We start from the raw sequence: 25015 nt of genomic DNA, 5'->3' as shown, positions 1-25015 counted from the left end.
CCTGGGCATGTAGGACTGTGCCCAGGAACATCCAGCGATTCTCTTTTTAAGAGCCATGACTATACTTAGCTAACCTCACTAAATAAATCCTTTGTCCCTTTTCTCAGGATCCCAGGTCAGATAAACCAGACAAAAAATTCTGGTTCTGCTATTGCTGTAAACTTGTACGAACCTGTGCTCCTCAGGTACCCTCCCGGGCTTCCAGGATCCCTCTCCCAGCTCATTCATTACCCTGCTACCTTGGAGAAAAGTTTCTATCCCAGCATGCTTTCACTAAATTTTCAGATAAAATCTATCCATTTTGATGGTCTCAACAAGATCGTCCAACACATACCCAGAGCAGAGTTGGAAACTTTCCATTTATACAGAATTGTCCAAAGAAGGGAGAGCCAATAAAAGACTCCTGCAAATGAGCTCTCAAATTTGGTCTGCATTAAGTAGAGATCATCTAATCAGCCCGACAGTAAAAGTGTCAAATTTCGCAAATACCTACAAAAGGTCGTAAAGGGATCATCTAATGATAAAGTTTGCTCACCTGAATAAGGGAGTTGACCAGGGTTCCTAAACTCGCTGCAGCTCAGATTCTAATCCGGGGTTTTCAGCATCAGGTGTAGGCAGCCAATTGGGCCGTCTGAGCGCCGTGCATCCTGGGAGCTGTAGTTTCCCGCCCCTCCGCCCGACTACAAGTGGAGCCGCTGGAGGACGGTTGCTTGGGGTTATTAGCAAGCGGGAAGTATGGCGGCAGCGCGTGTGGACGCGGCTTTGCCTCCTGGAGAAGGTAAGGCGATCCTCACCCCTGAGTCTTAAGCCTTACTCTGTGGAACTGAAGTAAATAATTACCTGGTATAGAAAAGAAGCCTGGGTTTAGGGGTGCAGTTCTGGACCAGTTCTTTTGATGGGAGCCTGTGGACATCGCGGAGGCGCGCTACCCTCTGGGAGTTGTAGTCTCCGTGCTCTGCCTAGCTCTGCAGCGTTGAGGCGAGGCCCGGGCGGGGGACTACAGCCCCCAAGGCTCTTTGCGCGCCGGCACCCCGGATCCCGCGCTCCTTAGTCTACTTGGGTGGTGGGTTTCGGACTGCGGTGACCTTTCTAGGGTGTCTACTTTGAGTTCTGGGTGCCCAAGTGAGAACTGCAGGATCTCCCGCTCTCACGTTACTGTCCCCCTTTCCCTCGTTCTAGAACATTCGGGACACCCTCTATCAAGCACAGCTCCCTAGACTGACTTTGAACCCTTTCTTGGAAGTGTCCGGTGGCTCTGATAAAATCTGGGGGTGATCCAGAGCCTACAGTTCTGCACCCCTGCTTCTGCAGACGGGACCCGCGGGCCGGGTTTGGTCGCTGCCCGGCGGGGTGCGGGGCGCGGGTGCGCCTGTGACCTGGAGCCGCGGGAACCGAGCTCCTTTGTTTTGGTTACAGCGCTTCGAGTTCTGAGGCTCGGCTCTGCAGTCAGTCTGAGGGCCCGGCTGTGGAGTGGAGCCTTTCTCCACGGCTTAGAACAGGGGCTCATTATATTTGGGGGGGCAGGGGGGGCAATCGGTGGTTCTAAGCAGTCTGTGGACTCCTTGGAATTGTGTGCAAAAGCTGTGCGTTTTCTTGGGACCCAGTACACAGCTTGCTCCAAATTCTCAAAATCCCATGACTCCCTCCAGCCCCAACCCCAAATGCTAGAAGCCATTAGAGACAATGGGAAAACATTGCATCTCTTCAGGAGCGCGTTCTCGAGTAATTATTTCCCTCCGTAGTCTTAATTTGGGTATAATTGTGAAATTGGCAGTTTCTCAGGGCCCCGCCTCCCTCTGATATCTGCTTCTCAAAAACTCCACCTCCCCAACCCTCCCAAGGCAGCTTAGAGTAGGAGCAATTAAAACATTTATAGAGCACGTTTTATGTGAGCTAGAAGACGTTTCCATTGCTTTTTATTTTATTTTATTTATTTTACATCATCTTGTCTTCTTTGTATACAGCATGATAAGGCAGGTATTATTATCAAATCTGTCTTACAGATTAGAAAAGTGAGCCCCAAAGAGATCAGTAACTTGCCCAAGACACCACAATGGTGAAGTAGTGGAGCCAGAATTTGAACATCTTTTGTACCGAATTACTTTAGTGAGTGCTGTGAGCTAGGGATGGGGCTAAGTGCTCTCTTTTCATTCCCCCCCCCCCCCATCAATTTAATGAATTAGGTGCATTATTCCCATTTTGTGGGTAAATTAACTGAAGTATATACTTTGATTTGGGACACTATAGGACAGTGATGGCGAACCTTTTGAGCTCGGCGTGTCAGCATTTTGAAAAACCCTAACTTAACTCTGGTGCCATGTCACATATAGAAATTTTTTGATATTTGCAACCATAGTAAAACAAAGACTTATATTTTTGATATTTATTTTATATATTTAAATGCCATTTAACAAAGAAAAATCAACCAAAAAAATGAGTTCGCGTGTCACCTCTGACACGCATGTCATAGATTCGCCATCACTGCTATAGGATATACTGGTGGTTGGACTGTATGTACGTTAATCTCTAGCAAAAGATGAGTTCCACTTAAAAATACTATCATTACTTAGCCACAGGATGTGGAAATACTAGTTTATGTTTAACTGTGAAGAATTCAAAAGTATTTCATCATAGAACTTGAGCAGCATAACAACTGGTCGACCAGTTGTTCGATTGCTGAGATATATATATATATTCCATCCCTGTGCTCAGGGGTAGTATTTGTGTTTTCTAATAGTTTCCTTTCTCTTTTCTAGGGTTAGTGGTCAATTGGTCAGGGAAGGGGCTACAGAAATTAAGTGCAAACTTACCCTGTGATGCTGACATTCATACTTTGATTTTGGATAAAAATCAGATTATCAAATTGGAAAATCTTGAGAAATGCAGTCGATTAATACAGGTAGGTATTGTATCTGGAGAAATAGTTATATTAGAACCAGTTTATTATATCTAATAAAATAACCAAGCAAAAAGTAACTGTGCAGGCTTGGAAAGTAGTAAATGTTGCCTTAAATCTTTACATGACAGTTTCTCCTAAAGATGAACACATATGTGCTACATTTAGGGTGGACTAGAAAAAGAGGCATTTGTTTTTAAAAAGCAAACATTTTATGTTAGCAAAATATTGTGTTAAGATAGCCTTGTACCTCATGATAGGGGCAAAGGGTTCATTCATGCAGCAAATGTAATTGGGTGCCCCATATATGTCTGGCACTGTTCTAGATTTTGACTGAGACAGTTTAAGGACTGCATTCTGTGGAGCTTGTATTCTCAAGTAGTTGCTGTGTTAACAGTGCTTTCTCTTTAGTAATTGGAGGAGATGTTATTGCTGAGGGTTGTGTGTATTTTCCATTGCTTAGGAGCAGCAGCAGCAGCACCAACAAGCTAATAGTTACTCTAGAGTAGGGGTCCTCAAACTAAACATTTATCCGGCCCACCGGGTGTTTTTGCCGCCGCTGTTTGCATAGGAATTTGTTCATAGTTCTTTTTTAAACTATAGTCCGGCCCTCCAACGGTCTGAGGGACAGTGAACTGGCCCCCTGTTTAAAAAGTTTGAGGACCCCTGCTCTAGAATATATACCTAAACAGCATATGTGAAAAGTACAGATTGGGTTTATATATTTGGACATGTTTGGCTTTATAAACAAATCTTTTAAGCACCCTAATGTGAAAATAATCTATATATTTTATTCCGAAGAGTAATGATATGTTTCCTTTCCACAGTTGTCAGTGGCTAATAATCGGCTGGTACGGATGATGGGTGTAGCCAAACTGACCCAACTCCGGGTGTTAAATTTGCCTCATAATAGCATTGGCTATGTGGAAGGGCTAAAGGAACTAGTACATTTGGAGTGGCTGAATTTGGCAGGAAATAATCTCAAGGTGAACTGGGTTTTTTTGTTTTGTGGGGTTTTTTTAAGTAATTATGTTTGAGGTTTTTTCAATTTACAAAAGTATTCACTGTAAAAAATAAATTCAAGCAGTTTAGAAATGAATAGAGTAAAAAAAAATGAAAGTACCCGCTCACACTGTGCAGGGATAATTTCAGTTAACATAAACTAAAAAAATCTTATTTTGAAACACATAACACAGTATAATATTCTTTTAACTGTGAACAAGGAATCTATTTTATACTTAGAAAAATGGATCAAACAGAATGAAATGTTAGGAGAAAGACTATATTATGCTTCATTAAGCTTTAAGTAAATGTTTAATGGTATAGTGGAGAATACACTGTTTTAAAAGTGGGGTTCTGAATTCTAATCCTGCTTCCACCATTTAGGAGCTCTATAATTTTGGGCAAGTTAATAAATATCTCTGTGTCTTACATTTTGATATGCTAGATGAGGGGATGGATTAAATGATATTATTAACAGCTGACTTTTATTGAACAATTAATTTAGCCTAGGTACTGTTCTAAGCAGTTTAACTGTATTAACTCAGTCTCATGACAGCCTATGAGGTAGGTAGTGTTATTATGCCCATTATATAGATGAGGAAACCAAAGAGTAGAGAAGTTAAGTAACTTGCCTGAGGGCGCACAGCCAGGATTACAGTCAGGATGTGAATCCAGGGAGTTTGGCTCCCCTCTTAACTTGTAACATCCTTGCCCTCTCAGCTATCATGTGACATCACTATGGTTTCTTTAATTTCTGAATATCTGGGATGATATGATCCTCTACTCTGAGAGCAATAATGAAGGTGGGAGCTTGCTCCATAACATTTTGCCAAATTCTGTTAGCATTGTTTTCTCTTTTTCTTGCTAAACACCACTCCTCTGCTTCCAGTAATAGCAGAGGAGCCCTAGCTGGTTTGGCTCAGTGGATACAGCGTTGGCCTGCGGACTGAAGGGTCCCAGGTTTGATTCCAGTCAAGGGCACATGCCCGGGTTGGGGGCTTAATCCCCAGGAGGGGGCCTGCAGGAGGCAGCCGATCGATGATTCTCTCTCATCATTGATGTTTCTATCTCTCCTTCTCCCTTCCTCTCTGAAATCAATAAAGAATATATTTTTAAAAATAAATAAATAAGCAGAGGAGGCAGGAGACTCAGCTACAAGAAACCAAGCAAGTTGCTTTATTTTGATTTTGTTTGCGTGAACTGACATAATAATTTTCTTGTGCTAGGCCATGGAGCAAATCAATAGCTGCACAGCTCTACAGCACCTCGATTTATCAGACAATAACTTACCCCAGATAGGTGATATATCTAAATTGGTATCACTGAAGGTAAGTGTGTGTTCTATGTCATTTCTGAAATTTTATACTAAAATGCCAATAGAAAGTTATCTGTTTGACTTTAAAGCAGCCTGCTACATATGAAGAACAGACTGTGTCCATTACAATAAAAATTCTATTACAGTGTGAAACTTTTTGTTTTTAGTGTCTATAACTGATGTAATTAAAACTGGTAATTGTAATTAGGGTTAATTCTTATTTACTATCCTTCAAAATGAAATTCCCTTCATGTCCAACCAGCCTGCTAGCAGCTTTGCAGTAAGTACATAGCATATTGGCGAGGTTGAGCATAATTATTCCTGAACATGAGCCTGTGTTCTTGACGCTCGGAATTGCTGTTGTTTTTTAGGAACAGGTATTATTAAGTTATCAAAATTATCTTCACTTTAATTTTAAAAAATAAACCTGTACCATATAGCACATTTTATGGAGGAAAATATATCATGCAACCAAATAAGTAACAGTTGAACTCACAGCTTCAAAAGACATATGTAGGCATTTTCCATATTTTTGCTTCATTGGATATTAATATTAGATGAACTCATTAAGCTTTAGAAGAAGTGATATTAGCTCAGCTTTCCCCACATCTTTAGCAGAACATGCAGTAGTTACTCTAAACAATTTGATTTAGTCAGATACTAAGAGAATTCAAATGAACTGAAAATGATTAAACTTTTTTTTTCTGAAATGGAGGCATGATTATCTTATTAGAATCTGGGTGTTCAGAGAGTTTTTGGTTCCGCATTGTTGCTGACCTTGAGTGAGCTTCATCTGCGAGTAGCACATGCTAGTTTGGTCAATCTTTCAGTTTCCAAGAGAATACAGAGACTCTGTGGGAAAATGCATGCAGAGTTCCAGTTTGGAGCTGGTAGCGGACATGCTGATTGGTCCGCCCTTTTTCCTGAAGCAGTAGGAATGAGGACTCTCTCATCTCTAGATCATGGATAGTTTTTGCACCTTGGAGTTGGGATCCCTGCCTGATGGGGTCTTTTGGACGCCGGCACATGATCAGGGGAATTAGAGCAAATTATGGATTGTGTGTTCCCTCCCTCTCTTTCTCTCTTCTCCTCCCTCCCTTCCGCTCTTCCTCTCTCCCTTTCTTTCTCCCTTCCTCCTTCTCTTTTGGAAAATTTGCTTTATACATGGTTGTTTTAATAAGTGTTTTCTTTCTGTTTCTTTCTCAACCTCTATATTGATGTTTTAAAAAGTAATGAACCGTTTGTTGGAAATTGCTCAAGTTTTAATAAACTAAATCTCGTGAAAGGCTAGTTGCTATACCTAGCATGTGTTCTTGGACAAGTCTGTAAACTTTCTTAGGCTTAGAATGTGGACAAGAAAAGAGAGAGGACCAGACGACAACCCACGACTCTTCTACCACTAAGTCTTCGATTTGTGTGCTATGAGTTGTATAATAAAATAGGTCCCTGTTTTCACACATACCATTTTGGTTTTTGTCAAAATAGACCCATTCATTTATAATCTTTTCATTTGTAAGTCATGTTGTTTTTACTTTTAAGACCCTGCTTTTACATGGAAACATCATCACCTCTCTTAGAATGGTACCAGCTTATCTACCGAGGAGTCTTGCTATCCTTTCTTTGGCGGAAAATGGAATTCGGGACTTAAATGAGGTAAAATTTGAGGGTGTTCTCTGGAAACCAAGAAGCTGCAAAGTTGTGAGAACGGAGGAGAAACACAGGAGAAAGTTGTGAGCTCACTGTTGGACTGTGAGCCTCTTGGAAGAAACTGCATCAAGATGAAACACTGGCTCTAGCTGATCATTATTTTTCTTTGCATTTTTTTCTTAATGTCAGTGGATCATGAAAGCATAATTTCATATGTAATGTGCAGTTATTCCATTTGTAAGTGATTGGAGGTAGAGGGACATCTACACTAAAGAGGTTAAGGCACACTGTGCACCATCCTCTGGCTATTAGGTTTTCAGTTGTCTGCTGGGAAGCAGTGCTGATGCTTTCTAAGCGACATTGTGCAGCAAGGGCAGATGGCCATATCGGTGGAATTTGGAAGTCGGTGGATAATATAAGAGTGTTACTTGTCGCTTTTCAGAACAAGAGGGGGATTGTTACATTCTCAAATTGCCAAAGATGTGTAATCACGAAAGCCTTGCGCTTGACACTGAATAGTCCGATTTGTTCAACAGACATATCCTTTGTTCCAGATCTCTTTTTTGGCATCCTTAACTGAATTGGAACAGTTGTCGATCATGAGCAATCCTTGTGTGATGGCAACACCTTCCATTCCAGGGTTCGACTATCGGCCGTACATCGTCAGCTGGTGCTTAAACCTCAGAGTCCTGGATGGATATGTGATTTCTCAGAAAGAAAGGTGAACATGACCTTTTTAACATCACATTCACTATGCAAGTTACTAAAAAGACCATTTCTAGCTTTCGACAGATTAATAAACTGAATATTTATTTAAATGTGCATTTAAAATAAATACCCTTGTGCAGTCACATAGCAGACTGTGCTGTTCGCTTAGGATTTTCTATCCTTTCTACAAAAGAATTTCAGTTCCAGAGGTTGGGTCTCAGATCAGTCCCACAAAAGCTTGCAATTCACCAGATATGTAAGGCAGAATTAAAAATAACTTAGGACCCAACTACCCTTTATAACAGAGACTCTGTGGGAAAATGTATGCAGTTCCAGTTGGGAGCTGGTAGCAGACATGCTGATTGGTCCTCCCCTTTTCCTACCTGGGAAGCAGTAGAAATGAGGACTCCCTCATCTGTAGATCATTGATGGTTTTCGCACCTTGGAGTTGGGACCCTGCCTGGTGGGGTCTTTTGGACGCTGGCACGTGATCAGTGGAATTAGAGGCTTAGGGGAGGTAAGGAACTAGGATGTGGGCAAAGTGGTTGGAGTTAGGGGATTGTGAGAGCTGAAATGAGTTTATTCTCATCTCTGTGCCTCATTTCACTTCCTCCTCTCAATGCATATGTACATGCCATTATAGACTCAGCACATACATTCTTCCTCACCTTTTTTTGCTCTTCTGTCCTGGAGACTGGCAGCAGGCCCTTGAGGGGTTTCCTAATGAGGGGATGAGTGGTAGATCACAGGTTTTCCTTTTCTTTTCCCTGCAGTTTCATCTAGTTGCTGAATCGGGCGAGGGGCAGTGAGGAATAGCAGCCAGGAGCTACACAGTGGTGGTGCTGGTGCGGGGTGGGGGACATATGTCAAGTCTAGTTTGCCTACCAAAAAGTGTGGCTTTTTCCTTTATCCTGTAGTAAGTGTTGCCATGTACGCATGAACCTTATTTTGTGTCCAACCTTATTTTGTGTCCAGTTGTAAAGCTGGAATATGGATTTACTTGGATTATCTTCTCCAGATCTTTCTTTAAGCGAAAGAAGTTGTTGGATTTTTCTGTGGGAGTAGGCAACATTTTCACATGTGGGAGGCAGCAGGGAGGGATGGTTAGAGATGAGAGTCTGGCATAAAGAGAGACCTGAAAGGGAGATGAGCCCTGGTGAAGAGAGACAAGAGAAGGCTTCATCATCTTTCCCTGCCGCCCATTAGCTGTATGGCCTGGGCAGGGCCCTTGGCTTCTCCAAGCCTTAGTCTCCCATCTGTCAAACGTGGGGAATACTACCTCACTTTCAAGGTAATGAGGATAGAGGCTATAAATAGCACCTGGTCATACACTAGGTGCTTAATAAATGATAAGTCATTACTTTTGGATAGGGAGTAGGGATTGAAGTGATTTGAAGGAACTAAAGCAAGTGTTAAGAAACAAAATATTTGTTAAGTCTGAATAATAGTGCAAAGGCTATGTTTCTACACTGTGAAAGTGGTTTTAATAGGTGACTTTCAGGAAATTTGTACTTCTTTGAACTTCCTGTGTAATGTTTTACAAATGTTTAACTTCAGAGACTCCAGGGGGTAGGGAACAGTGCATTCACTTGGGTAGCCTCCCTTTGTGTGAGGGTCCTGCACTAAAGTCTGGAGGGAGGCAGAGGGGGAGGGCAGCACAATAACAACCCTTTCTCAGATGAGTTCTTTTCCCCCAGATTAAAAAAAAACAAAGTTTCATAATTCAGGTCTAGTCTCAAAAATGATATTTACAAATACCCATATCATCCCCACTGAGAGTATGGAACAGCCAGCACTCCAGAGATCTCCTTTGCTCCACCCCCATCATAAAACTCCCCTCCCTGCTAGAGATAACCATTGTATTGGCTTTTAGTTGTTGTTGTTATTAATCCTCACCTGACGATATTTTTCTACTGATTTTTTAGAAAGAATGGAAGGGAGGAGGAGAGACAGAGAGAAACATCGATTGGTTGCCTCCTGCACACACTCTGACTGGGTCATGAGATTGAGCCTGCAACCGAGATTCGTGCACTTGACCAGGATCTAACCTGTGACCCTTTAGTCCGCAGGCCAACACTCTAACCACCGAGCCTAACCAGCTAGGGCTATTTTGACTTTTTGATAATCCAGAAAGATTATTATCTTTCCTGGTTATTATGGAGTCTGTAAATCAACCAGCTCCTGCCAGAGTAGCTGAAATTAAAAGGATGGACAATATTCACAAATAAGTGTTGGTGAGTATGTGGAGCAATTGGGACTCTCATACACTGTTCTAGGAATGTACGTGATTCAATCACTTTGAAAAACTGGCAGTATTTACTGAAGCTAAACATACAGATACATTCCCTGTAGCCCAACAATTTGACTTCTGGTCTATACCCTACAGAAATGGGTGCTCTGTCTACCAAAAGATATGTACAAGCGTGTCCATAGCAGCCTATTCATAATAGCTTCGAACACTGGGAGCTCTTTGGAACATTTGGGAAATGACCCAAATGCCAGTCCATGGAAGAATGGGTAAAGAGAAATATTCAGGCTAAAGAAACTAGATTGTTATTGATGCCACACTAGTGAGAAAAATGCTATTGCAGGTGATGTCTGCGACAACCCTGGTGTCTACACTGTACTCCCATGTTTTAGAGTATCTCTGGAAATATGCTATTCAGTGGGGAGGAATTAGGCTAAGGGAGAACTATTGTCTTAAAAAAATCATTGAGTAGCCTGCGCAGTGTCCAAAACGTCCTCCTGCTCAATCTTGGGGATTGTCCTGAGGATAGGAAGGACTTTCCAGTTTTCATATGTACTCAGCCTGTTATTTCCTAAAAACATCCAGGTTAAATTTTCTCCCTCATGAGAAGTATCCTCGTTTCTTGGATGACGTCAGGTAGCCACATCTTAAGTGTGTGTGTCATAGAAAGAGTCACTGAGCAGTCACCCCCCTGTGGTGCTTTGGCGAAGGGCAGCTGTGGAAAGACCAGCACCTTTGTATAGCACCTGAGAATTTGGATTTCTTTCTGAATTTGTTTCCATCTGTTTAACTATTTACAGGACACAACTATGCCTCTGTTGCTTAGAGATCAGAGCCTAGTTAGAAAGCAGAACTTTGGAGATGATTCTCTTTTTTTGAAAAGATATTCAAAATATAGGGAAGTAGAGAGAGTACCTAACATAGGAACATCTCAGTAGCCACCATGCAGCCTCCAGAGTTACCAGCATTTTGCCGATTCTGTTTCATCTATCCCCCACTTTTTTTGTTAGAGTATTTTATTTTATTTTTATTTATTTTTTAATATTTTATTGATTTTTACAGAGAGGAAGGGAGAGGGATAGAGAGTTAGAAACATTGATGAGAGAGAAACATCGATCTGCTGCCTCCTGCATACCTCCCACTGGGGATGTGCCCGCAACCAAAGTTCATGCCCTTGACCAGAATCAAACCTGGGACCCTTAAGTCCATAGGCCGACGCTCTGTCCACTGAGCCAAACCAGTTATGGCTTGTTAGAGTATTTTAAAAGCAAATACCAGTATCACTTTATTCAATACTCTTTTTTTTTTGAAAAAAAAAAAAAAAAAAACAGGTTGTTTTCATTTTCTCTTTTAATAGTTGTTATTTCTGTTATATTATGTAAACTGTTCCTTTAATTTCAAGAGAAATATCATATTCCAGTGATTTGAAAGTCATGTTATAGCTGAATGAATGTTAATTTTGTTTTTCTTTTTGTTGGCAATGGTATCTTAATTGGCAGGGAGTTTTTTTACCCAGGAGAAAATTTTATGGATTCATACATTTGTGTAGTGGTATGTTTTTGATGAATGAAAAGCAAAGGCAAGAAAAACATTTTACATTCACTGATGCTCCACAGTTTATGGTTTTTCTCACACTTATACTGTGGGGCACTGGAGCCTGAGCCTTCTTTGTCTTTTTACTTTTGTTGCTCCTTCGTCCCAGACTACACGCCGTCTACATCATGGAAGTGTTGCTCGCTGGTTATGTTCAGGTTGGCAGTTGCCATTTGCTGTGGACCGTTTTGAAGGGAGAGCTTTTCAACAAGTGATTTGCTTGGCAGAACTTATGGAAACTTAGAGCAGATTTCATGAAGATTCTGAATGATCTTTATTTTAACTGTTTTTATGAAATAGAATAAACATTTTATTAGACTAAGAATGGGTTACCTGACTTGAGTTAATCTACTTGGTATACCACATATCTCACTGAAGGAAAGCAGTCCTTCCTTTCTTGTGACCCTGGAAGATCGCTAACTAGACGTGTTATATTGTATTGCACCATGACTCTTTTGCAGGATTTAACCAGTTATCAAGAGGACAGTTTCACTTCAGTATATAATAGACCTTGGGTGGCTTGACAGTTTTGGACAGTACAGTTTGTATGATGTGGATACCTTGATATGAAGGTCCAAGGAAATACTCGTGAATTGGAAGTGATTTTCAAACTATCTGCAATGCTTAGCTAATTGTATAAAAACAGAGAAACAAAGTATATCAAAATGATCCAACCTCAACTTCAAGTTGAGGGCCAAGTTTAAGAATGGCAAAATTAAGGCAATGGCATGTTAAACAAAAATAAATAAATAAACCAATTCAAGCACGTGTCTATATATATAAAAGCCTAAGCAACCCTTACAACTTGTCTACTGAACAACTGGTTGACCAGTCGCTATGACGACACACTGACTACCAGGGGGCAGACTGTACTCAATGCAGGAGATGCCCCCTGGTGGTCAGTGTACTCCCACAGCCAACCTCCTGTGGCTGGCCAGCCTCCTGCAGCCAGCCAACCTCCTGCGGTCCCTCCCCCTGGCTGGGCCCCGATTGGCCTTGATCACTGGCCAGGACCCCACCTGTGTACGAATCCATGCACAGGGCCTCTAGTGGAAAAATAAACAGTAATAGAATGACCTCCTGCAAATCCAATATCTAACTTCAATGGTTTTTAACTCATGGCCAACCTTATTCATTTAAACATGCTTCACCTACTTCCTCTTCTCCTGTGTTACTTTTAAGCAGATCTCAGATTACATATAATTTCATCTGTGAATATTTCAGTATATATCTCTAAAAGATAAGGGCTCTTCAAGAAATAACTATAATACTATTATCACATGTCATCTGTCATATATTTGTGTACTTCAGTTTAACAGTGAATGGAGGGAATACGTATTGCTTCTTTGAAAATAATTTTGAAATATTTGGAACCATTAGTACAAATCTATGGAAATGCCCCTAAGCAAGAAAAAAGGTTTGAGTCATGTTAAGAGTAAGGGGAGTGAATCAGAAGGATCGATTACAAGTTGAGTGAGTTTTATTTATGAAAAACATCCAACAATGCTATAAAGGTAATTAAGATGGGAGATCATGTTGCTTAAAATTGTATACTAGTACTATCTACCTGGTGTCACCTTCTCTTTATGTCCCCCAATTCCAGTTTGAAAGCTGAATGGCTCTATAGTCAAGGCAAGGGGAGAGCATATCGGCCTGGCCAGCATGTCCAGCTTGTCCAGTATCTAGCTCTGGTCTGTCCTCTCACTTCTACACTGGGTCTTCAAACAGCAGAGGATGCCAAGCTAGAGAAGATTCTGAGCAAGCAGAGGTGAGCCCACTTGTTTATAGCAGCTGATGAATTCACAGTGAAAATACCTCTGAGTCTTTGCTGTGGGGTCAGTGGGACTGAGGCCAGTGCTGCAGCCCACATTTCTTTCTTTTTTTTTAAATATATTTTTTATTGATTAAGGTATTACATATCTGTCCTTATCTGCACATTATCCGCTACCCCCCGCTCATGCTCTTACCCCCCCATTGTCCGTGTCCATTGGTTAGGCCTATATGCTTGCATATAAGTCCTTTGGTTGATCTTTCCCACTTACCCCCACCCTCCCCTACCTTCCCTCCAAGGCCCAACAGTCCAATCAATGCCTCTCTGTCTCTGGATCAGTCCTTGTTCATCAGTGTATGTTGATCATTATATTCCACAAATGAGTGAGATCATGTGGTATTTATCCTTCTCTGACTGGCTTATTTCACTTAGCATAATGCTCTCCAGTTCCATCCATATGCAGCCCACATTTCTGAGCGTTTTGGCCCCTTGTCACTGCAGCAGTCGGGCAGGGAACTGAACCACACAGTGCAATCCAGTTTGCTCCACAGCAGCCGCATTGCTAATCATGCCTGGGGAGAGCCAAGCAGTATGGGAGGATGGAATTTTTTTAAAAATGGATCTGTTCTTTTAATGTAGGTGTTCCTTTTGGGTTTTTAAATACATTAAGAAGTATAGCTAACAACAAGTGTTAGTGAGAATATGGAGAAAAGGGAACCTTTGTGTACTGTTGCTGGGAATGCAGACTGGTGCAGCCACTGTGGAAAGCAGTATGGAGTTACCTCAAAAAAATAAAAATGGAACGGCCTTATGACCCAGGGATTCCACTTCTGGGAATTTATCCAAAGAAACCCAAAACACCAATTTGAAAAAATATATGTACCCCTATGTTCATTGCAGCGTTATTTACAACTGGTGGCCTGGTGCACGAAATTTGTGGTGGTGGGGGAGCTGTCCCTCAGTCCAGCCGGCCTGCACCCTCTCCAATATGGGACATCCCTCTCATAATCCAGGACCACTGGCTCCTAACCGCTCACCTGCCTGCCCAATTGCCCCTAACCACTCTGCCTGCTATTCTGCTCCCCCGCAACTACCCCCCTCCTGCTGGCCTGATTGCCCCCAACTGCCCCCCTCCCCCCGCCGGCCTGATTGCCCCCAACTACCCCCCCCCCGCCGGCCTGATTGCCCCCAACTACCCCCCCACCCCCGCTGGCCTAATCGCCCCCAACTGCCTCCCCTGCCGGCCTGCTCACCCCCAACTGCCCCCTTGCAGTCTGCTCGCCCCCAAATGCCCCCCCGCTGACCTGATTGCCCCCAACTGCCCCCCACTACCGGCCTGCTTGCCCCAAACTGCCCCCCCTCCTGGCCTGCTCGCCCCCAACTGTTCCCCCCTGCCAGCCTGCTCAACCCCAACTGCCCCACCCGCCAGCCTGATCACCCCCAACTGCCCTCCCCTCCTGGCCTGATCGTCCCTAACCTCCTCTGCCTCAGCCCCGCCACCATGGCCTTGTCCGGAAGTTCTCCCGGTCTAATTAGCATATTACCCTTTTAGATAGCCAAGATTTAAAGCGGCCCAAGTGTCCATCAGTAGACAAGTAGGTGGAAAAACTGTGGTATATTTACACAATGTAATGCTACTCTGCCATAAAAAGCAAGAACATTTTATCCTTTGCAACAGCACAGATGGATCTAGAGAACATTATGCTAAGTGAAATAAGCCAGTCAGAGAAAGATAAGCATCATGATTTCACTCATATGTAGAATTTAATGAATTAACTGAACTACCAAGCAAAGAAAGCAGGCAGACAGCTCTGGAGGGGAGAGGGGAGGGGGAAGGGATGGGTGTTTGTGTGTGTGTGGGGGGGGGGGGGGGAATGAGCAAAAAAGAAGAAATATAGCTAGAAGCATTAAGTAGTTACTTTTATTTTTTAAATCAGAGATCCTGCTTTAAATGTTTGTACAAGTGTATGTATATGAGTTGTCTGTCTATGTGATTTAAAAATAAATTCCTTAACCCTTCCTATCCAGTGCTTTCGAATGAGACTTTGTAATTTGGTGATGATTAGAGGTATCTACTTTGAAGATTGTAAACTTCTACCTTTCTGATAGGAAGCATAAAAGCTTGCTTTTCTGGGTGTTTGTTAAATCACATCCGATGTTGTTGACTTTTAGGTTTCATCAGAGGCAGTTAATGAACCAAAGCCAAAATGAAGAGCTGTCTTGTCTTCCTCTTACCGAAACAAAGGCGCCAGAGCATTCAAGCCCCCTTCAAGATTGCCAGACAGTCCAGGAGTGTGGTAAGAAAGTAATTAATCTGTTTTCTTCAAGTTATTTGATCCGTTGAGCATCGTAAAACAGAAAAGGTGCATATTTTCATAATTTTTATTAGTTTTTTTAACTTAAGTGGTCATTTGGATCTTATATTTTATATATACGTGTATACACACTCATATATATGTAGATATGTATATCATAAATATTTTTTCTAATTTTTAAAAATTCAGAGCACTTCACTTTTTGTATTGATCTGATACTTTGATTATTCTTGTGATTATTGAAAGAATTTATTTTCTTAAAAATATTTGGCTTGATGTTTTAGGCTTATTGGAGGAATCAATGAAGGCATTTTATTGCATTTTACTCTATTTCAGGGATTAAATTTTCTTAAAAAGATGTAACTGAAAATACGTCTTAACTCACGCAAACAATATGTGAGGTGATTGATGTTTTAATTAACCAGATGTCAGGAATCTTTCACAACATATACATATGTTAAATCACCACAATATATACTTACAATATCTTACAATTTTGTATGTCAGTTACACCTTGATGGAGCTGAAATTTAAAAAAAACAAAAACTTTACATATGTTGTGGTTTCAATGATACTCTGTTGATTCTTTTAGACCCCGTCATCCAAGTAAATTCTTGGGTTGGGATAAGCAGTAATGATGATCAATTATATGCCGTTAGGAGTAACTTTCCAGCCTCTCTACATACTACAAAGTATTCTCGAAATGACCTGCACCTGGAAGACATACAGACAGATGAGGACAAGTTGAACTGTAGTCTTCTCTCTTCAGAGTCTACTTTTATGCCGGTTGCATCAGGACTCTCCCCAGTATCACCTACAGTTGAGCTGCGGCTACAAGGCATTGACTTGGGCCTAGAAGATGGTACAAATGACGCTGTGAAAGGGCAGGAAGACCAGGAATTGGGTAAAGAAGAGGAAAAAGCTTTGTGGGCTACAAATGAGAATTCTGTTCAAATGATGAAAAGTGCAGTCAGTGCAGAGGTCAGTGAGAAAGATGGGCTGGTACCTTGCCCTGAGCTAGCAGTAGCCAGTGCTCTCTCGAAAGTTGACATGCACAGCCTTTTATCTTCTCCTGAGCCAGTTGGACACAGTGTCTTACATACAAAACCAGACAGAAAAGAAACCATATCTGAAACTGCTTCAGAAGAACTTCCTTGCAGGGCTTTCCCCCAGAGCTCTGTTGCTTTGGGACAAGATCAAGTTGCCCTTCAGAAACTGAATGAAGCAGCCACCACACTGCAGGCCTGTTGGCGGGGCTTTTATGCCAGGAACTATAGCCCTCAAGCTAAAGGCGTGCGCTATGAAATCCGGCTGCGCAGAATGCAGGAGCACATTGTCTGCCTAACCGATGAAGTAAGGAGGTGAGTCAAAAGACCTGTCAGGTGCTGTTCTGTTGGTTTGGGGGCGTCATTCTTAGAGCTGATTCGGAACACTGAATTAGTGCTGTTGTGCTCAGGACACATTCATACCACGTTGCCACACTTGGCTAACTTGTCTCCTACAATACACTGAAAGTATCTCGAGGGCAGACACTGTCACATGCATCTCCATGTCGGTACATAGATGCAGCATAGCAGTAATGCTGAGTGAGTACATGCCTTATAAGGCATCTCTAAACCTAAACACACAAAGGTACAGAAAATGTAGAAAAACTGGATAAGTATAAAAATGAGAAAGTCTACATAGAACTAACTAGGTGACCTGAGAATTAAAGAAAAGAGCAGGAATTTAAAAGGGGTTAAAATACTGGGGCAATGGTAGGAATTATGCCTTAATTCCCTGGCTCACTTGTTTTACTGACTGCTGACTCAGAAAAATTAGGATTTCAAAATTTATTTTGAGTATTAGTATTCCAGCCAGCAACATCTATTAATAGTGTCAGGTGGGAGAGGAGACGGCAGTAAATGAGACTGAGAAGGAACAGCCAGAGTGGTAAAAACCACTGGAGTGGTCGCAGCTCCAACAGGGAAATGTTTTGGGAGAAAAGAGAGGTGCTGTAGGGAGGATAGAGAAGTGTCCATTAGATTGAGAAGCTGGGGTTATTGGTGGCTGTGTTGGGGCTCCAAGACTATCTTCAGGTTTGGTGATTTGCTAAAAGGACTCTGGAAAGCTATTCTGTTCATGATTATGGTTTATTATAATGAAAGGTTAGGATACACATTAAAGTCAGCATAGGAGAAAGATGGATGGGGCAGAGTCCAGGAGAGACCTGGCACAAGCTTCTCGGTGTCCTCTCCTGGTGGAGTTGTACAGGCAGGGCTTGATTCTCCCAGCAACGATGTGTGACAATACCTGGGAAGCACTGCCAACTGTCAAGTCTTCATACCCAGGGTTTTTATTAGGGCTCAGCCATATAGACAGTGACTGACCTTCACTATTCAGACTGATACAGGGTGAGCAAAAACACTTACTCACCAGCCCTGGCCAGGTAGTTCAGTTGACTAGAGTGTTGCCCCAATACGCCAAGGTTGTGAGTTTGATCTCCAGTCAGGGTACATACAAGAATCAACCAATGAATGCGTAAGTAAGTGGAAGAACAAACTAATGTTTCTGTCTTCTCTCTCTCTCTCTCTAAAATCAATAAGTAAAACTTAAAAAACAAAACACTTTTTCACTAGAAAGCACAGCGTTAGCATAAACTATCTGGTTTAGTTCAAAGTCCCACCTATGTATACAGATACTCTTACCAGATGGGACGTTCCAAGGGCTTACAGGTTACCTCCTGGGAGCCAATCAAGGGCACTTCTGTCTTTAGAATACATAGAGTTTGAACACTCCAGGCTGCTGAATTAACCTTTCCTGCCCAGTGAGGTTCTGAAGAACAGCTTCGGTGGCATTGTGGGATGATGGCAGTTTGGAATAGGTTGAGAGTGAATGAGAGGTAGAAAGTGAGTGTAGCTAACTCTTTTGGGATGTGTTCCTGTGAGGAAGAGAAGAGCTGGAGGAGAATATGGAGTTAAGGGGGAAAAATTAAAGATAGGAGATAAAGAGCATGTTTATGTATTGATGGAAATGATTCAATAAAGAGGGAAGAACTGATGGTGCAGAGGAAAGAAAGACATGCAGGCTTGAAGTTTTTGAAAAGATTAGAGAGGAAGGGATCCAGTGTGCAAGTAGAGGGAGTGGGCTGAGGCTGGAGCAGGTATAAGGTATAGGTTTGATGCTGAGGAATGGGCAAGTCCTGTGTGATGGATGCCTCTCCTTCTTGAATCGTGACGTGTAAGATGTGGTCAACATTTAAAAATGAAGAGAGGAGTGAGGGTGTGGAAGGTTTATGGAGAGAGGTGTGAGGTGTGAGGTATTCATTTTAAAAATGAACTTATAAGGGGAATGGAGGAGAATTGCTGGACAGTATGAGGAAAACTTAAAACAATAGGTCAGGTTGTATGTTTTCATCAGTTCTCTGCCGTTCTATTCTGATGGGGGTGGTTACTTTGGTCCATACAGGAATGATTTTTCCTAGGTGTGTATGGAAGGGGAAAGAGGGAAGGGCAAGGAGTTGAAGGTATTTGGGGGTGATTATTATAATGATGGGTCTTGGCATTTAAACAAGGTAAGAGCCCGACTGGTGTGGTTCAGTGGTTGAGCATCCACCTATGAACCAGGTCTAGGTGAAGATTAGATGTCTAGATTGTTGCACTGGGGTGGAGGACTGGGGTGCAGGTGAACTGGGAAGATGGGAGGTAGTGGTTTTTGTGGGTACTTTAGACCATATTTTTTAAATGGTGTAGTCAAAATAAATGACTGGGACTCAAATGAGACAATGAGAAGGAGTGACGAGGGTGGATTATTCTTAGAGCATCCATGGGAATGTTGAGTTCTCCACAAATGATGATGGGAATGGGGCAGTGAGAAAGACTGTGCTGAGACTTCAGTGAATGGGGGCAGATAATGGGAAATCAACATTTGAAAAAAGTTTGGGGAGATTTAGTTCCTCAAGGAGGAAGGTAAAGAATAGCTTGTACACATCAGTGAGAAGTAGTCTCCTGACCCTAATGGACAAGTGAAAAAGATATCTTTCACTTGAGAGGGCTACAGTGCCCTCAGAAGTGTGTCTGATTTGGTCAAGGAAAAGTTCACCTAAGAGGTTGACTATACAGGGTGGGGCAGAAGTAGGCTTACAATTGTGAATACGCAAAAATACAGAATTCATTATTGTATTATTATTGATTAATTATTGTATTATTTTCCACATGAACAACTGTAAGCCTACTACCCTGTATAAGGGAGCTGGCTAATTACAATTCAGGAGTCTCAGATGGCACAGAAGAAGAGCTTGGGGGGCTAGAGAATGTGAGGAATTGGGTCAGAGATTCAGAACAAGATGATGGTTACAGTCTGGGAGATAAGACTGTAGGGGAGCCTTAGATGTGTGATAGGCATAAGTATGGAGAGGGTGGCAGTGAGCCCAGGGTCTGACTTGAATGAGGGGAAGTGATGGGATGAGGTGGAGGTGGCTTATTGGTGAGAGCAAGAAGCTCATGAGGAACTGGGGCAAACTGAAGTTTGTGGGATTAGTCCTGCTAGTCTAGAGGGTGTTTCTCGCTGTTATCCTATTCCTTAACTCCTTTCTGCAGCTGATGCCTCTCGTGTGTTTGGGTGGGAAATTGAGGCCAAATAAAGAGCCATTTAATATTGTATTTTTCATCACTGGCAATACTTGTGGAACCAATATAATCTGAATTTCAGTCCCATCTCATTTGACTTATTTGTTCAGTCATAGTTTAAAACTTGTTCCAGCTTAGATATTTTAAAAGTAGAAAGGTCTGTTATTTGGTTTTTAATGTCTGCAGTGCATGTGCTTATTAGTTGTTACAAGAAGTGCAAGTCAAAGCACCCTTCCTTGTGTCAATAATGGAATTTGAATTATTATAGATTAAGAAAAGAAAGAGATGAAGAACGTATTAAAAATTTTGTACAAGAAGAGGCTGTCAAATTCCTTTGGAACCAGGTAAACTTCTTCCTGCTGATTTACCTAATGTGTGAACAAAGAAAAGTTCCATATTTATTTAGGTAATCATAGAGTAGTTAGGCATACTAAGCACCCTTCCCCTAGGCCAAGGATGTAATTTGTACTCTTTGCCACTAACTTGGAACTAGGAAGTGATCATTGTTATACTTTACTTAATCTGAAAAATATTATTATAATTTTGACAGGAAGATAAAGAAGTATAAAGATGAAGCAAGTGACTAAATTGAGGGATGTTGTTATAACTTTTCAATACATAGGTATAAAAACCCAATTTGAAGGTTTTTTTGTTTTGTTTTTTTTTTTAAATATATTTTATTGATTTTTTACAGAGAGGAAGGGAGAGAGATAGAGAGTTAGAAACATCCATGAGAGAGAAACATCGATCAGCTGCCTCCTGCACACCCCCTACTGGGGATGTGCCTGCAACCCAGGTACATGCCCTTGACCGGAATCGAACCGGGGACCTTTCAGTCCGCAGGCCGACGCTCTATCCACTAAGCCAAACCGGTTTCGGCCCAATTTGAAGTTTTATGTAATTATCTTGTCTTATCCTTTGGTAATATTTGAATGAAAAGTGACTAACATGATTTTTTTTTAATATATTTTATTGATTTTTTACAGAGAAGAAGGGAGAGAGATAGAGAGTTAGAAACATCGATGAGAGAGAAACATCGATCAGCTGCCTCCTGCACATCTCCTACTGGGGATATGCCCGCAACCCAGATACATGCCCTTGCCCGGAATCGAACCGGGGACCTTTCAGTCCGCAGGCCGACGCTCTATCCACTGAGCCAAACCGGTTTCGGCAACTAACATGATTTTTGATAGTTACAGTATGCATGCCCTAAAACTATACATGACTTCTTGGGAGAGAAAGTTTGAATCTTATAATAGCACACTTTAGGGACAGTGCAGACAGTTGATTTTACTATAATTATATTCCATCAAATATTTTTTAAGATAATCCCTTGGAAATATTTTTATATAAGAATTTCTTGTAATAGGGTCTTAATACTGTAAAATTCAAAAAACCTTTTTAAGGTTTTATAATTACTGTTACTAGGGGTGTGCTTAACTAAATGTTATAATAACAATACTGTGGGATGCTATGGAATAGTTAAAAATAACTGGGCTGACATGGAAAGATCTCCAAGATAACGCTGTTCAGTGAAAAACAGCAAATTGCAGAACTTGATGCTCCACTTGATTTTAAAAACTCACTTTGTATTTGAAAATATATAGTAAAATGTCTGGAAGAATAAATATCAAACCGCTATCAATGATTACCTTGGAGGATAGTCAAAGGGAAACTAAAAAATTCTACATATTACCTTTTTTTGTTGTAGATGTTATAGTAAAATTTTGACATCTTCATTGTACTTGAAAAATGTAAAAGTCATCTTACCAAGAACTCAGGGTGTTTGGGGGTATTTTTTAGTTGTATATACAATATTGTTAGATAATATTTAAACTCTTATCCCAAATGGATATCTAAAATGAAACTCTACTTATATTAGAGAACCTACTTATATTAGTAGACTCTAATCTGTCTAATTATGTGGACCTCAGTGTATATTGAGTACATTATTGACCCCTTAGTCAGCTAGACATGTGCTGTTGTACTTCTGATTGTTTTTCCAGTAAAAGCAAGAGAATTGCTTTGGGCCAAGGAAGTGTACCATTGTGCCAGCCTGGTTTAGATGAGAGGTGCTTTGAAAAGGGTAAGGGAAGTCAGGATGCTTCTAGTTCCAGTTTTGCTGCCTCCATTTACCAACTTAATGTGTGTTGGGAATAAAGCTCAAAGGACAATTATAAAATAGGCATGACTTTTATAATAAAACTACATCCTTTGGTTCATAGGTAAGGTCTCTGCAAGCTTGGCAACAGACTGTGGACCAGCGTCTAAGTACCTGGCATACCGATGCTCCTCCTATATCAACTACTCTGGTGCCATCTGAACCTTCGTTATTCCCCCAAAGCCAGGAGCCCTCTTCTGATCAAAATTTGGACTGGTTTGTTGCTCCTGATGAAGCTCCTCAAAAGAAATCCTTACCGGAATTTCCAGACTCTGGTTTTCATTCCTCCCTAGCAGAAGAAGTTCACTGTTTGCAGGATTCTTTGGATTTTGAAAAAAGTTCCAGAGAAAGCACTGAAAGTTCGATAATAGGGAATTCTACTGACACAGTCAGGCATCACAGAAAGTCAGGTATAGCGGACGTTAGTGAAGAACATGGTGAGTGGAGTAAGGAAAGCTCAAGCAGTGAGCAGGATAATAATCTGCTTGAACAGTATTTAACTTCAGTTCAACAGCTGGAAGACTCAGAGGAGAGGACAAATTTTGCTGAAGGGGCAGGAGATAGTACGCATCACATAGCTCAATCCCCTGAAAAGTTAGATGCCTTGTCTGACAATGCTTCTGTAGATGGTACTCATGTCATATCTCCTGCTTTGCAAGATGAAATCAGCCAGACACCAGAGGATCGTAAATTAAATGCGGAAGTTGAAGGGCAGCAGTCAGAGTGTGATTCTGCATTTCAGGTATTGCATGTTGGTATTACTGTATAGCATGCCTGGGTGCTTTGGAAGCAGAATCCACTTAATTTTTCTTAGGAATATTTTCAGTTGCTTTTCTTTCTTTTTTTTTTTTTTGAAGGGGAATTTGAATATACCCTCACTTTTGTTATTATTTATATAGAATGTATATTCTTGTCTCATATTTTCCACATTCTAGATACTGAAGTCAATCTTCATATCGACTGGGTTAGCCTTTTTTACTTAGCTGTAATGTATCAAGCAATATTTATATTGGAAGCTATAGGCACTTTATTTCTTAACTGATTGCATCAGTAGTGTTTCTGCTTTTTTATGTATTCATTTGCTTTCAAAAATATATTAGAATATCTTAAATAAGATAGAAAAATTTACCTTAAAGATATAAATAAGAGAATTTGACTCCTCTGTGTGAGGAAATTAATTCTGTGGTTAAGAATGCAGTTAGTTAAAATAAAGGTAAACAACATATGTGAGGATTGTGAAGTATTGAAATTTGCCAGCCTCCTTCGGGGAAGACCTTGTGTTTTAAGCCTTTTTTCCTCCCTTATGAGTCAAGGAAAACTTTTTTATAAGCAAATAGGGGAAGAAGGTAAGATTATAGAATTTTTCAGTAGGGATGATTAAATTGTCTCATGGAAAACTTTAGAGTATATCATGTATCAGTTTTAACATATGAAGCCAAATGTTCCATCCATAATTAAAATCAAGCTTATTTAAAGAGGCAATATAAGAATATTTCTCTCAGATATGAAGAAAGCAAATACACTAGGCTTTATTCATTTGGAAAAATGTCATGACAAACCTTTGTTATCTTTTCATTCAGTCCTTTTTTTTATCTCACAGATAAGTATGTGTGTGCCAATATATTGCCAGAAATTCATGTCTGTTCATCTTGTATACTGCTTTATATTTGCATTTGTATTTCAGCAGAAGATCTGTGTCATTTAGTTCATGTTTGATTTCTGTATCTTAATGAAGAACATTTAAAATGATACTAGTGGTAGAATATGGTGACTTTTTTTTAAGAACTATTTTCTATCTAAATCTCTGAAAAAGGTGCCACATTTGCAAGACAGTTTAACAGTGAATAAAAAGAAATAAACCTCACTTATTTTTACTTGTTAAAAAGAATATGTATCTGTAACTCTGGGAAGAAGTGATAATATTGTGTTTGAATATTACAAGTACATGTATATGCAAATCAAGGATAATTTTTTGGAAGCTTGATATTTTAATCTTTGAGAATGTTCTAATACAATTAAACAATTCATATCTGATTTTCCCCAATCTGTGGACATACAACTATTTGAAATGAAGGCAATACTTATTCTCTAAATTTAGGTGCTAAATACCTATTTATTCTGTGACAGTCATAGGTCCCCTTCTTTAAAGTTATGTATAATAAAAACTTCTGATCCTTCAAGAATAAGGTCAGGGATCACATGTTATTCTTTGCTGATAGTTAGAAACATTTCTCTAGTATGGGTAAGATGTATTTTTCTCGGTTTATAAATATGTAGCACTCAGGTTAAGAAGACTTGAATTTCATTCTCAGAAATCCAAAATCTCTTGAAAAGGAATTATTTGCTGTCTCTTATAAACTGAACAGCAGTCTTATGTTCAAAAGTATTTTTTCTAGTGAAGCTTGTGTAATGTTGAAAGCATGTTAAATAAAAATAGATTTTTTTGCTTTTTGAATAATGCTAATAATCTTTTATGAATGATTTTTAATTTCTTAAATAGTCCCTATTTTTCTATTTTACAGTTAAGTGCCTCACTGCTGCCCATTGTTAGACAAAGAAAAATCAAATTGCACTGCACTGGTTCCAAAAATGCTGCTAAATGATTCATTAATTTCTCACTAAAGCTCCTGAAATGTCCTGGTTTAGTATTGCTTAAGTAGGTTAAGGTTACTGCCAACATCTTGTCCCTCTTCTCTTTTTTTAAGAAATGGCAAAACACAGCTATATTCATTTGAGCATGAGCATTTGTCAG

At 40.6% G+C, this 25015-nt stretch overlaps 1 protein-coding gene across 1 annotated transcript; it reads left to right on the top strand.

Annotated features, from left to right (window-relative positions):
• The first annotated feature begins 674 nt into the window (after positions 1-674).
• Positions 675-24299, top strand: CEP97 (centrosomal protein 97). The gene is made up of 11 exons (XM_081086427.1): positions 675-778; positions 2757-2899; positions 3724-3882; positions 5125-5226; positions 6753-6866; positions 7415-7581; positions 13013-13177; positions 15353-15477; positions 16088-16856; positions 20371-20446; positions 22328-24299. Exons 1-11 carry the CDS (start codon positions 736-738, stop codon positions 23030-23032), a joined length of 2568 nt encoding a protein of 855 aa, XP_080942553.1. The 5' UTR covers positions 675-735; the 3' UTR covers positions 23033-24299.
• The last annotated feature ends 716 nt before the right edge of the window (positions 24300-25015 follow it).

Source organism: Myotis nattereri (genome assembly GCF_964212035.1).
Source record: "Myotis nattereri genome assembly, chromosome: 3".
NCBI lineage: Eukaryota > Metazoa > Chordata > Mammalia > Chiroptera > Vespertilionidae > Myotis > Myotis nattereri.
The sequence above is the reverse complement of the archived record's forward strand: the minus strand, read 5'-3'. Positions and strand labels throughout refer to the sequence as shown.